We start from the raw sequence: 12,741 nt of genomic DNA, 5'->3' as shown, positions 1-12,741 counted from the left end.
TTGTTTGAAACGCTCGGATGAAGCAGATGTCCATTCCATGCAATAACTTCACATGTATGTGAAATGTTGTGTTTCTGGTTGATAAATCACAATGGCAATTTAGTATTTTGACACTGAAATTTAGCTTTCATTTACATAATTGTACTAATATATCAAACCTGCCAAATAAGCATGCACTATAGAATGGATATGCAGGCCCATCTTCTCCATTTTTTAAAATTGGAATGATCTGTGCCAATACTGCTTTTGGACGTCTCTCCTTTGCAGATTCTAATGTTAACTTTACTGTAAATCAAAGCATAATACTGATTAAGAAATATAATGTCATGAGCTAAAGGCCAAAAGGAATTTGCAATTTATTTACACCCTTCAATAAGGAACATTTAAAATGAAACCATAATGAAAACCATACTGCTTGACAAATTTAAACTAGATATCATTGAAATGGTGGCCACCTCAAAGGACCCAAGTACTTTCAGCAACAAACATAAAATATGCTCTATAAAAATTGTTGGGAAAAGTGATATTAAATTAGTTATGACGTCCTAATGGATCTAGCACAGGCTAAACACATTCACTAGTCATGATGTCCTAGGACGTAGGTTCTATGTTAAGAAATTATGCATTGAACAAAGATTTTAAACAGAGAGGCTATTTTTGACCTTGACCTATAAACTTTGTTCAAGGTCACTGCACATCTATTGACCTGTGGCACTCAGTGAGTGGAAATGAGCTAAACTGGACTAAGGGGAGAAAAGATATGTTCCAGACAAGGATTTTTCAAAAACCAGTAATTCTGCTATGACCTTATAACCTTAGACCCAGAAACATGGTTCAATGTCACTGCAAATCCTTTACGCAAAGACACTCTGTGGGTGAAGTATGAACCTGATTTGGCCAAAGAGAGAGAAGATATTAAGAAATTTGGGACGGACAGACGGACAGAGGGATGAACACAGGGAAGGATGGACAAACAGACTGATCATTGTAGGGTGCCTGCAGAACAGGACCCTAACAATATGCTTAATACATGTACATGTACTTATTTGCATGTTATATTTGCTTTGAATTTGTTGTACTGGGAAAATAGACATGCTATTAATTGCTTTTACTTTCTAAAAGAAGGTTTTGTGACAAAGTTAACTCAAATGCTAATTAGATTTGTAGAAAACACATTAAAGGCTACTGAATATGAAAACATAAAATAAATATGAATTAATATTAGGTACTCCATGCGCTATTTTGCATGCACAGAAAGTTACCTTCTTTTTGCATATTGTGGGACTTTTTCTGTAAAGTAAGCATTGGTTATTATTTAAAAGACTCAAGGAAATAAATGAAAACAAGTGGCCCATGGGCCACATCGCTCACCTGAGTAACTTTTGTGATGCAGTTCTTTACCAGATTTCCCCTCTTCTTACATCTGTTAAAGTCATAATTTTAACACTTTAAAATCTCTACACTACCCCATGATGATTTCACATATGTTTCAGCTATCCTTGCCTACTGGTTCTTAAGAAGAAGATTTTTAAAGATTATTACTATGTATTTCTACGTAAAACTTGGATTTCCTATTGTGTCTCCGCCTTACCCCTCGGGGGTCATGATTTTGACAATTAGGATTCTTCACTACCCAAGGATGTTTCCATATTAATTTCAGCTTTACTGGCCCACTGGTTCAACTTGAGAAGAAGATTTTTAAAGATTTTTCATATAAATTTCTATGTAAAACTCAGATTTCCTATTGTGGCCCTGCCCTTCCCTAGGGGTCATGATTTTTACAATTTAAAATCTACGCTATCCCAGGTTGCTTCTACATAAGTTTCAGTTTTCCTGGCCCAGTGGTTCTTGAGAAGATTTTTTAATGATCCGACCCTATTTTTGTCTTTCCTTAATTATCCCCCTTTGGAAGGGGGCCTAGCCCTTTATTTTAAAAAATTTAAACTTCCGATCCCTCAAGGATGCTTTGTACCAAGTTTGGTTAATATTGAACTAGTGGTTCTTGAGAAGAAATTGAAAATATGAACAGTTTACAGACAGACAGACGAATGGATGGACAGCTAGACTTAGGGCAGACTATGGACAAAATGTGATCAGAAAAGCTCACTTGAGCCTTCGTCTCAAGTATGCTAACTAGAGTGTTCCAAGGAATGCATGTGCTGCCTGCTTTTAGCTTCTTTAAAGATGTGACTAAATCTAAAAGTGGTCAGCAATTTATATGCTTCTTGTATATACAGTATTTCATGCAAAAACAAATCTATCATGATAGTTCATAAGGGCCTGAGTCTGAGTCTGTCAATCAAAAAAATATGATTCCCAATCCTTAAATGAATAATTCATTTGAAATCTTTATGTTAAATTAAATTATCTAAAGAATTCTTTGTAAAGTAGGTCAAAGTCAAGTGAATTTTAACGCTGGTATTTTTCAAAATATTTCATGACATTTAGTGCTCAAAAGCATAGAATAACCCTTAAATGTCAAAAATATCCTGTATATTAGCACTTTCAATTTATAAGTAAAGAATGTCAAAATGGAAAAGCTAAGGGTCAAGAGGTCGGTAACCTCTGCAAATTACATATGCCATAGAGCCAAGCAATTAATGTGCAAAATGTTAAGTTCAATGTCAATGTCAAGATGGACAGATGGACAAACAGACAACTAGATGGACGGACACACAGACACAGGGTAAATTGATCTCTTAGTGCCGCTTTGCTCCTCAGGCAACACAAAGAAGAGCAATCTCATATACCCAGGCCCCCACATTGCTTAAGAGTTGTGTTACACAGGCACTTGTTTCTGTAATAAAGTAATAAAGAATTGGTGGACTTAACTGGCCAGAAAAATGCCGTAAATTTAAGTTTCATAAAATGTTTATTTTTTCCATCATATAAACCTCTGATATCTTAACTGTGTATTCATGGTACGGATGTGAATTTAAAACACTCTTTTCGAGGTAAACTAAATAAATATCAAAAGCTGATGGTGCCTGAAGATTTCTTGAATATCATTAGATAATCAGGGTCACGTGTTTTTCATCGTCTGAATACAGAGTCAGTACATGTTTGTCGGCTGTTCTTAAGAAACTGTTGTTGTATATTGGACAAAATAATGTTATATTACAAGGAGAAGAGCCGACAAAAGTGTGCTCATACTTAATTTAACAAAAAAAATGTTCAAAACAAACTTCTAGCTTCCATTGAAATGTCTTCAGTTGACCTGTTAAATATTACAATTCGTCACGTGATGTCCACCTGCAAGTGTACTCGTGAAAACAGTTACATTGTATTCTTCACCCTGACCTCGATCTGAATCATGTCTGAGCGTGTTTTGTTGCCGTTTTCATAGCTTAGCAAATTAAAAATTGTTTTAATTTTGCGTGTCATCACATTTTTAAAATAATTTAATATTGACATCGCTGTAAAATGCTAAACACGTATTCGAATTTTTGGAAAGAGAGAGGGATGTATAGAGAAAGATGTCAACAATGACACCGATCGATAGCCCCGCCTCCTACATGTATAAATATTGATTGTGTGACATAAAAAACACTCCAGGTACATGTCCAATTCCGGAAGACGACACTCAAGTATCATTGCTTCAATTTTGATACACGACAACAGGGCATTGTTTTTGCACAAATGTTCCACCTAACATAACCAAGTATATGTTGCTCTTTCAATAGCACATAATTTATTTTGAATTCACTTCATATACAGATTGTAAGAGGAGTTGCAAAAAGATCCAAAATAGGGTGTTAAGTCCACCTGTTCTTTTGACCAATAATATAATAATGTACATACTATAACATTATTATACTATAGATCAAAAATTTATTACAGAGACAAGTGCCTGTGGAGTGTTACTGTAATTTAATGAAAGGTGATGCTAAAAATAAAACGACTCATCATAAATATAAAAAAAAATGATGTTATACGCGAGATTTTTATTTTCGCGTAATTACGCGAGACAATGCGTTCGCGAAAATTTTATTCTCGCGTATAAAAGTATTCATTACAATTAAATAGAGGAATAACAACTATTCGTGAAAATTATGTCTCGCTTACAAAGAGTCAGTGACAATCTCGCGAAAATAAGGTGTCGCGAAAATTTAGTGATCTACAGTACATCATACGTGTACATGTATCAGTATCATGACCCGTTCTTGAAAAAATTTTTCCGTTTGCCTTCGGACCCGCCCCCTCCCCCTTTCCTGCCCTAGGAATACCATGATTTTAACAAACTTAGATCTGCACTATCTGATGAAGTTTGCATTATTCTATGTACATCACTGTACATATTGGTTAAGTTACTGAAATCTGGATTTGAAAAATTTTTCTACACACATGAATAAAAAACTATTCCAATGTAAAACTGTATCCTAATACAAGTTACATGAGGACCCATCCGGGGAGAGGGGGTTGGGGATTATTTTTAAAAAGTTGATTCTGCACTATTTGGGACATCGTCTCAAGCCACGGTCCGGAGTCCGCTTAGAGCTCTCTCCTACCCGTGGCTGCTTGATCACAAAAAGTGTCGTAATCTTGAATATTTACGCCTCTCTATTGTGACGTCATATTCAGTCAGTGGGAAGTTTTGTTTCCATCGCAACAATTGACATCAACAGTATACAAGGAATATTTCGTATACTGCGATTGGTCATCGAAAGGTCGCGATAAAGTTCATCATCCGACTATGCTTTACTCGCATTGGTCAATATTTTAATGAGCTACGAAGAATTCTTTCCTCGTTCAACCACGGCCAGAATGGGAGAGGATCGTACATTTTGGCCGTGGTTTGCGACGATGTATTTGGGAATGCTTACATTTTAATATAATTTATCATTTGGTCCTTTGTTGTTGGGAACAAAATTTTTATTCTTTTTTTTTTCTTAAGTTTATGATGTTCCCCAAGTGCATGACCATTTGTAGTGACTGTTGAAGTGTTCAAGGTTTTTTTTTCTTTTGGATGAGACTTAAACCCAAAGTCTCAAGACTGCATGTGGATGACTACTTGTTTGTACTTATTATTTTTAAAAGATATGTCAACAAATTTTCATGAATTTTTATGTATCTCCCCTAGAAAGAGAGTTTGGCACTTTCTGTGTAAAAAATATTAAAGTCCCCTATTCCTAAGGATGATTTGTGGCAAGTTTGGTTGAAATTGGCCCAGTGGTTCTGAAGAAGAAGTCTAAAGTGGGAAAAGTTAATACACAATACACATGATACATGACAGATGACTAACACAAAGTCAGAAAGACAGATGTTGGACATTTTTCTCATCAAAAAAGCTCAGGTGAGCTGAAAAATGTAGGAGTAGTACATGTAGCAGATTGCAACATTAAGGACAGTCAAAAACAGCTGTAGATAGACAGATGCTTGTTTATAATTTCAATTCCGGTATACTGATTAAGACAGATTGACAGATGACTGGCATCTAACAAATGCATAGGCTCTTTTGGTCACTGCATGCTCAGTAGCTCACAGAGCCAATTAAAAATCTGAGTATGAAGCCCTTCACTAGTATCTGATATGGCATGCCTATATCATATGTTATATAATCAACATTCAATCATCAATCCATCAGACAATTGGTCATTTTATAAGTATTAAATAAGGATTGTTGTATAACCTGTTTTCTCCATGGAGCTGATGAATCATTATAGTCATATCTAATCTCCTCTCCTTCTTTAAGATTTTGTATGGATTTGAGGAAAAGATATGGTTCATCATCTATAATCTCCTTCACAACCCTGGCATTTGGTCGAACCCATTCATCATTAGCATACTTGGCAATGCCCTTGCTTTTCATTGCATCAACACTGAAAATGCAAGTAAAATAAATTTTAATCTGGAGCTATGATATGAAATTTAATGAATAAAAGATGAGATACTGATACAATCTGGCACAACCATATATGAACCCAAAGTGACTTTATCAACTCGAAGATTATGGATTAATTGCTTTTATGGCCTTCTACTCTATGATTATGCACAGGATAAGAATGATGATTGATAATTTTCTCATCCGTCTTAAATAAAAATTGCTTCAAGGGATTTTTCCACTCAAAGGCTTTCCCAGCAGGGTCATCTTTTTGGGTCCACTTTGGTATTTCCACGTTTTATCTACCTTTTTTGAAACTGAGAAAATTAAGAACCTAATAGGTTTATAGGTTATGCTTTAAAAAAAAAATAGAAAAAGTTGTATCGTCCCAGCCCTAGATCAGGTGCCATGGAAAAGTAAGCATCCCTTCCGATTGATCACACATGCTGTGTGCTCCTTGTTGTAATCAGAATATAACGGACAAATTTTAACAGAAAAATTCATTCACGATTGAGATATATAACATTCATAATTGTATGAACATAAAAAATTATTAAGAACAAACAAAGGTGTTTCAAAGATGGGCAATTGGTATCGGCATGTAAGATAATTTTGAAGCAGGACTTTGACTTTTTTTTTTTACAATTTTTGACACACTGTCATAATAAGTTAATTTTTTTTTTGCAATACAACTACTAAATATGCTCTATTTGCAATTTTCTACATGCTCATGGTGATTAATAGGGAGAATACTGTATAAAGCTCAAACATTAAACTAATGTAAACTTTATACAATATGGAGTATGCATACCAAATATGAAGTCTCTATATCTCATTGGTTCTAAAGTTATTACATATAGCCAAGGTTAAAGTTTACAAACAGATAGGACATCCTGTTGCACAATCTTTGCAAATCTGAACTAACTTACCATTTAGATTCTTCTTTATGCGTAAAATAAAACAAGAATCCAAAGTCCTTTCGAGAATCAGCAGCTTTTCCATCGATCAGTTCTCCCTTATATTCACATATGTAGGTTCCTCTATCCAGAAATTTGTCTGTGAACAAGCCATATCCTAAAAGAAATCAAAGCAGCTACAATACATGTATGTATTCAAGCACTGAAGAGACATCATACAATCAACAAAAGCCAAGAAAAACAATGCATTAATTATCCTCTTAAAAACTGAATGTTAAGCATAAAAATTATAAAAGTTAAGTTTATTTCAAAATTTGGCAATAAATATAATAAAAAAAAGAATTAAGAGCTAATGTCAGTCTTTCAATGTTGAACCCATAGTTTGAAAGGGATGTCTAAAATTAAGATACAGGAAATCAAATTCCTGTGTGGCATTCCTCTTTAATACAAGTGATGTTCGTAAAACATGTATGCCCCCCAAGGGGCATAACTCTGTCAATAATGGTGCGATTATACCCAAAACATAACTTGACCTTGATATTCATCTGACTTATCTGTATACTAAATTCAATTTCAATATGTGCAACCTCTCGAAAGAAAATGATGGGAAAATGCAAATATTTGGAATTTTTTCTAAGTCCAAGGGGCATAACTCTGTCAATTATGGTGCGATTCTACCATAAACAGAACTTTGAATCTACACTATCTATACTAATCTATGATACCTACCAAGGATACTTCCACAAAAGTTTCAGCTTTCCTGGCCCAGTGGTTCCTGATAAGTTGATTTTGATTTTTCCTATATATTTCTATGTAAAACTTGGATCCCCTATTGTGGCCCTGCCCTACCCTTAGGGGTCATGATTTTAACAATTTGATATCTACACTTCCCTTTGACAAACAAAAAACAAAAAAGCCCAACAAACTCAAATAAATACCCTGGAGGGGGTTGCAATAGTCAAGGACAGATCATTTATTTCTTTTTGTTTGACAATCAACTCCCAACAGATTTTTTAATTTCCTAATCTGCCAGGCCCCCACCTCAGAATAAAATGCTCATCCCTGGTTCCCTTGATAATATGCAACACCTTTTGAGACAAATAAAGATTATTCGCATAGATTCATTTAGGCCTACCTATTTCATGATTAATAAATCCTTTTCTTAAGAATTCGGGATCCTTTTGCATAAGTTCCTGAAGTGTATCTTTCAAAGTTCTTCTTTTAGGCCTCATTTTAAAACCAGTTTCCTCTAGGCCTAGGGTATCTTTGAGCTTTTTCCTTTTTGAGGTCATCCTCTGGAAAAAAATTGGCAATTATTAGAAAATTTAAATTATTTCCTTTTTTGCTTGGATATGATTATGTAGTCTGGTATTCGTATATTGTGTCATGCTATTCAAGTCCATATCCCGTTTCAATAAATAATTATTATCTTACATGTATACTCGATTCCCATTATATCGCGGGTTCCATTGTATCGCAGTATATACCAGGTATCCAAAAATCAGTAATATAGCTCATATCATTTTTTTGGATAAAACTATATGATTGTCCTCTAAATGTAAATTTTTGTGATGATTAAAAAGAACAGATCATGCTTCGGAAAAATTTTTTTCAAATAAAATGTAATTTTACAGATTTCCATTCCCGTTTTTATTATATTTAGACCACTGAATTCATAATCTAGTAAAATCCATAATATAGTTCATGTTTTGAAAGTCTATAGTTGATATAATTGTTCATTTTTTATGTAGAATTACATCGTAAAATTAAAAATCAGAATTGAAGTCCATGTCAACCACAAGTTTCCATGTTTTCCCATACCGCGATAGCCTACTATGAGTCTATGAGACTTTCCAATTTAGGAGGTAAATAAGACTTCCTGTTTTAAAAATAGACTACAAGCTATATAGCTTGATCAAGATATTACAAATACCTTGATCAAGGTATTTCATGTAATTGCCAGTACCAATATTTCAACTACGGTGTGTCTTCTTTTTTTTCTATTTACCGCAAAAGGAATCACATGCCCGACATTATTTTAGGAGCCCGATAGAAATTGAATGTTTTTTACGAGTAGGTAATTTGTGGTATATGGTTAATATTATTTTATATCACTAACGTTATATATGTAATTTTATTTAAATGTTATTATACTAAAATAAATTTATATATACCTTTGAGTGGGGGTCATAAGTTGATTGGTGAATAAACACCGTATTGAATAGGTGTCAGTAAACCGGGGGTTATATATGTACATAATATAGACACTGAACATTGGGGCGTAGGTTTAACCCTCCCCCCCCCCCCTATTTTCAATAGGCAGTGTAGGTTAAAATTAGGGGATAAAATAATGTTACTGAAAGAATTTCGATTCGGAAATAAATGCACAAGCTTCGTTGTCTTGAAACTGAAAATATGAAATCGAGTTTATTCCCTCTTTTTTCAGGTAGTTTTCAGTTTGATTTTTTTCTCCCTGGCTGCATACCCCCCCCCCCCCCTCCAACAACACCTTTCACGAAAGTTTTCAATGCTGCGTTATTGATATATTGTATAATATATTTTATAATGTGTATACTATTATATTGTTGCAATCTTATGCTCTTTCTCAAACTTATTTTTTTATGATTTCTGAAGACAATTCTGAATTCATTTTAAATAACTTGGGTGGGAATTTAGAATAATTATAAGGAAGAAAACGACGGTATTTCAGACGCGATACAGATCTCATAGTACCATAGGCGTATTCAAAAAGCTTTCAATTTTGGGAGGGTAGGGGGGGGGGAGTAAACTTATCAAAATATTTCAGTGACCGCTATCCCATTTGACAATCCTAATATACTTTAAGCTTTTTCTAATTTTTATGTTACTACATGCTTATCCTCTTCACATACAATACAATGTATAATCTAACTAAAATGTGTGTGTGTGTTCGGGGGGGGGGGGGCTGTCACCATACAATTTTCCTTTGAACATATTACATGTACTTGCTGAATAATTTCTATGGTGATATATAAACGGGGGAAGGCTCAGGATTTGAAAACTACTATCTCTAATAATATTCATTTTGAAATAGCGTCAGATCGAATTAAAACAATCCATCTTGAATACAGTGTGATTTGTAGGATTTTAGACCCAACACTACATGCAGCTCCCCCATAGAAAAGTATATTTACCTTTTTTGGTAAATGATTTGAATTGTGAAGGAATTGTATAGATAGTTTCGGGGTCTGAAATTTATTCATCTATCAATATTTTAGATTAATAAATAAATACTTCCCGAAATAAGGTACACATCCCACTCGGAAATAAATAGGGCATTGGAGCTGGTGTATAGGTCAGAATTACGCCTGACAGGCGCCGCCCATAACTGTCGATCATGCATCCGCCCCGTTGCGTTTTTGATGAGATAAAACCTCAGGGCCAATGGCAGTGCACAAAACGTTGTTTAACTGCAAAAACACCGGAACCCTCTAGGCCTCCTCCTTCCGATACGAATTAATGATTACCCCGGCATGCCCGGGCTCGCGTTAAAAAGGAAAACATTTTAAATTTAAAGTTCAAAATGTTCTAAAAAGTGATGATTGTTTATATAAATAACATATGTATGGCTGATAAAACAAAGTCGACAATTTCTAAATATTTCAGTAATTTTATACTTGCATCACTTAGGACCATTAATTAAATGTTCAAAATTATATAACTATCTATTAATCCGGTTTATTTTTATTTTATTATTTTTTTAGCGTAGACCTATCCTTAGTTATTTATTGTGTACATATATATGCCTTGCCAAATTTCACATATGGTTATTTGAGCAGTAATCATTTAATTAAGAATGTATTGAGGGAACAACTAAGTTAATTTAAAATAAAAACTAAATACTTTGAATATCAAAATATGCTATGGTTGAAAGATGTATATAATTATTAAGAATAGAAAAACGATTACAAAATAATTTTAAAAAAAAAAAAAAATTCTTATTGATTAAACAGAAAAGGGGATTAATTCTTTAAATACGGATTAGGATTATTAATTTAAAAAGAGGTATTGAGTTATTAAAACAAAAGTTTTAAAGATCTAGATTTGATGACCCACGCATCGAAAAGAAGGAAAGCGATATAGGTTTTAATACTGCATAACAGATTCTGAAGCAAAAACAAATTGTAAACAGGATATTTTATAAATACTGATGCGTATGCAAGCTTGTTAAAAATTCTTGCGTAAGATACACGTATATTAAATTGTTAAAAATATGTTTGTAATATTCTACTACAAATATATAATGCAACTACACTTCTCTTTTTTCTCATACTTTGACGTCACCGCGACATATGTTCATGAAATCCAAAAAGGAGTTATAATTAGAATTTATGTCTGCCGTATGTGCTACTGGACTATTTGTTTAAAATGTTGCTGCGAAGTTCAGTTCAAAAGATCACTCTCCCAGAGAGGGAATTGATACAATGTTTCTTTGCGAATTCGATTTATATAAATTTAAGCATGTAACCTCACGAGATTTCCAACATCAGAGACAGAGTTAAACGATCTATTGCGTTTTGCTGGATACTATCTTAACTTAAATTTGCAAGGCAACTTTCAAATACAACCTAATGGAGACTTCATATATTTTCTAAACAGAAATTCAAACAAACAAATTGCATCGCTATCTGGTTTTTCCAGCGCTATGTATCCAAAATTTTGACGACGAACAAACACACCATCAATGACTTTGTATGTATAGCAGCCACAGATATTGAATCTCGAGGCAGAAACTTATGAAAGGAAAGCATTGTTCCAAGAAAAGCTTTACTATATATTCATCCTTCACATGCGTCTGTGCCTCTTAATATGTGGTTGGTGGATCTTAGATTTTCAGTTGGGGGTGCATGATTAAAAAAATCCTTTCGGTGAAAACAAAATACCCTGTAACTTCCGTAACTAAGTTATTTTTATTGAATTTTCCAGAAAGTAATGTAGAATGGAAGTACACGTATAACTGTCTCAATTCCGCCAACTTTCATACAGTGCAGATTAAGAGAATAAAATAATTAAAACAAAGTTTCGATGTCATGCTTTATAATCGCATCGACATTAATTTATAGAAAAGAAACTAGCAAAATAAGCATTAATTGATCAAAGAACGCCAGCCTACACTTGATCAGGCTATAAATTTGATAACAGCCATCCACAAACGAGATTGATTATCATTAGACGGAGGAGAGGTGTCAAGACAAGGAATTATTACAAACACGTGCAAAAATTCCCCCCATTCTAAAGAATTTTCTTAACAGATTAAAAAAAAACATATTCATGTCCTGATTAAATTAACATTTCTTTTAATTACGTACTGGCCAATAAATGACCGAAATAAGCAAGTAATGCAAGTATTAGAAGTCCGAGGAATTCCACACTCAGTTGACCTGTTTGTGGGTCACCAAACATTCGCAGAGTTTTCATTTTCGCAAAAAATTAATCTGTGGGTAGAAATGGCCATTGTTTTATTAAATTTTAAGTTACAGTATTTTCAGTGGAGCAAAATTAATTTGATAATGAGTTAGATGGCTACATTGTAGTTTTACTCCAGTTGAAGCGCAAAATATTTTTTTTACTGAAATAAAAATAATTGTTCTTAAAAATATTTCAAGTTGAGCTACAATGTCCAGTGCTTTTCTTTATTTTTTCTGCAGTTAAATATTTTTAACAAATAAAGTATATTGTCCAACCAATTCAAAAATATAATACCAATATATTCAGGTTGGTTGATTGATTGCATTATAATAGTGTTTTTTAAAATAGTGAAAATAATACCGATTTACCTGTGCATTACATGTAAATAACAAAATATGCATGAAATTAACTACTTGAATACAGCGATTTAATTGATGTTGATGTAAGTATAAATCGGAGAGTATACTTTACATTAAAAGATACTTCATGTGCATAACCACATTTTAAGTGTTAATATATAAATCAGGGTAACTATTATAGTATAATTACATGATA

At 33.5% G+C, this 12,741-nt stretch overlaps 1 protein-coding gene across 1 annotated transcript; it reads right to left on the bottom strand.

The window, feature by feature from the left end:
• Positions 1-5,572: 5,572 nt before the first annotated feature.
• On the bottom strand, positions 5,573-12,195 carry LOC134242748 (histone-lysine N-methyltransferase set-1-like). The gene is made up of 3 exons (XM_062724872.1): positions 12,087-12,195; positions 6,751-6,895; positions 5,573-5,819 (listed from the first exon to the last, which is right to left on the bottom strand). The coding sequence occupies exons 1-3, from the start codon at positions 12,193-12,195 to the stop codon at positions 5,573-5,575; spliced, it is 501 nt and encodes a 166-aa protein (XP_062580856.1).
• Positions 12,196-12,741: the final 546 nt, after the last annotated feature.

This window comes from Saccostrea cucullata, unplaced genomic scaffold (genome assembly GCF_032062105.1).
Source record: "Saccostrea cucullata isolate Sc308-1 unplaced genomic scaffold, CSIRO_AGI_Scuc_v1 ctg1540, whole genome shotgun sequence".
Taxonomy (NCBI): domain Eukaryota; kingdom Metazoa; phylum Mollusca; class Bivalvia; order Ostreida; family Ostreidae; genus Saccostrea; species Saccostrea cuccullata.
Note: the sequence above shows the minus strand (reverse complement) of the source record. Positions and strands in the feature narration are given on the sequence as shown.

Coding starts and splice junctions, on each gene's coding strand:
- LOC134242748 (XM_062724872.1), bottom strand. CDS start 12,195: ATGAAAACTCTGCGAATGTTTGGTGACCCACAAACAGGTCAACTGAGT. Junction 6,896..12,086: donor TTTCGGTCATTTATTGGCCA/GTACGTAATTAA, acceptor GATTTCTTTTAG/GATATGGCTTGTTCACAGAC. Junction 5,820..6,750: donor CATAAAGAAGAATCTAAATG/GTAAGTTAGTTC, acceptor TTGCATTTTCAG/TGTTGATGCAATGAAAAGCA.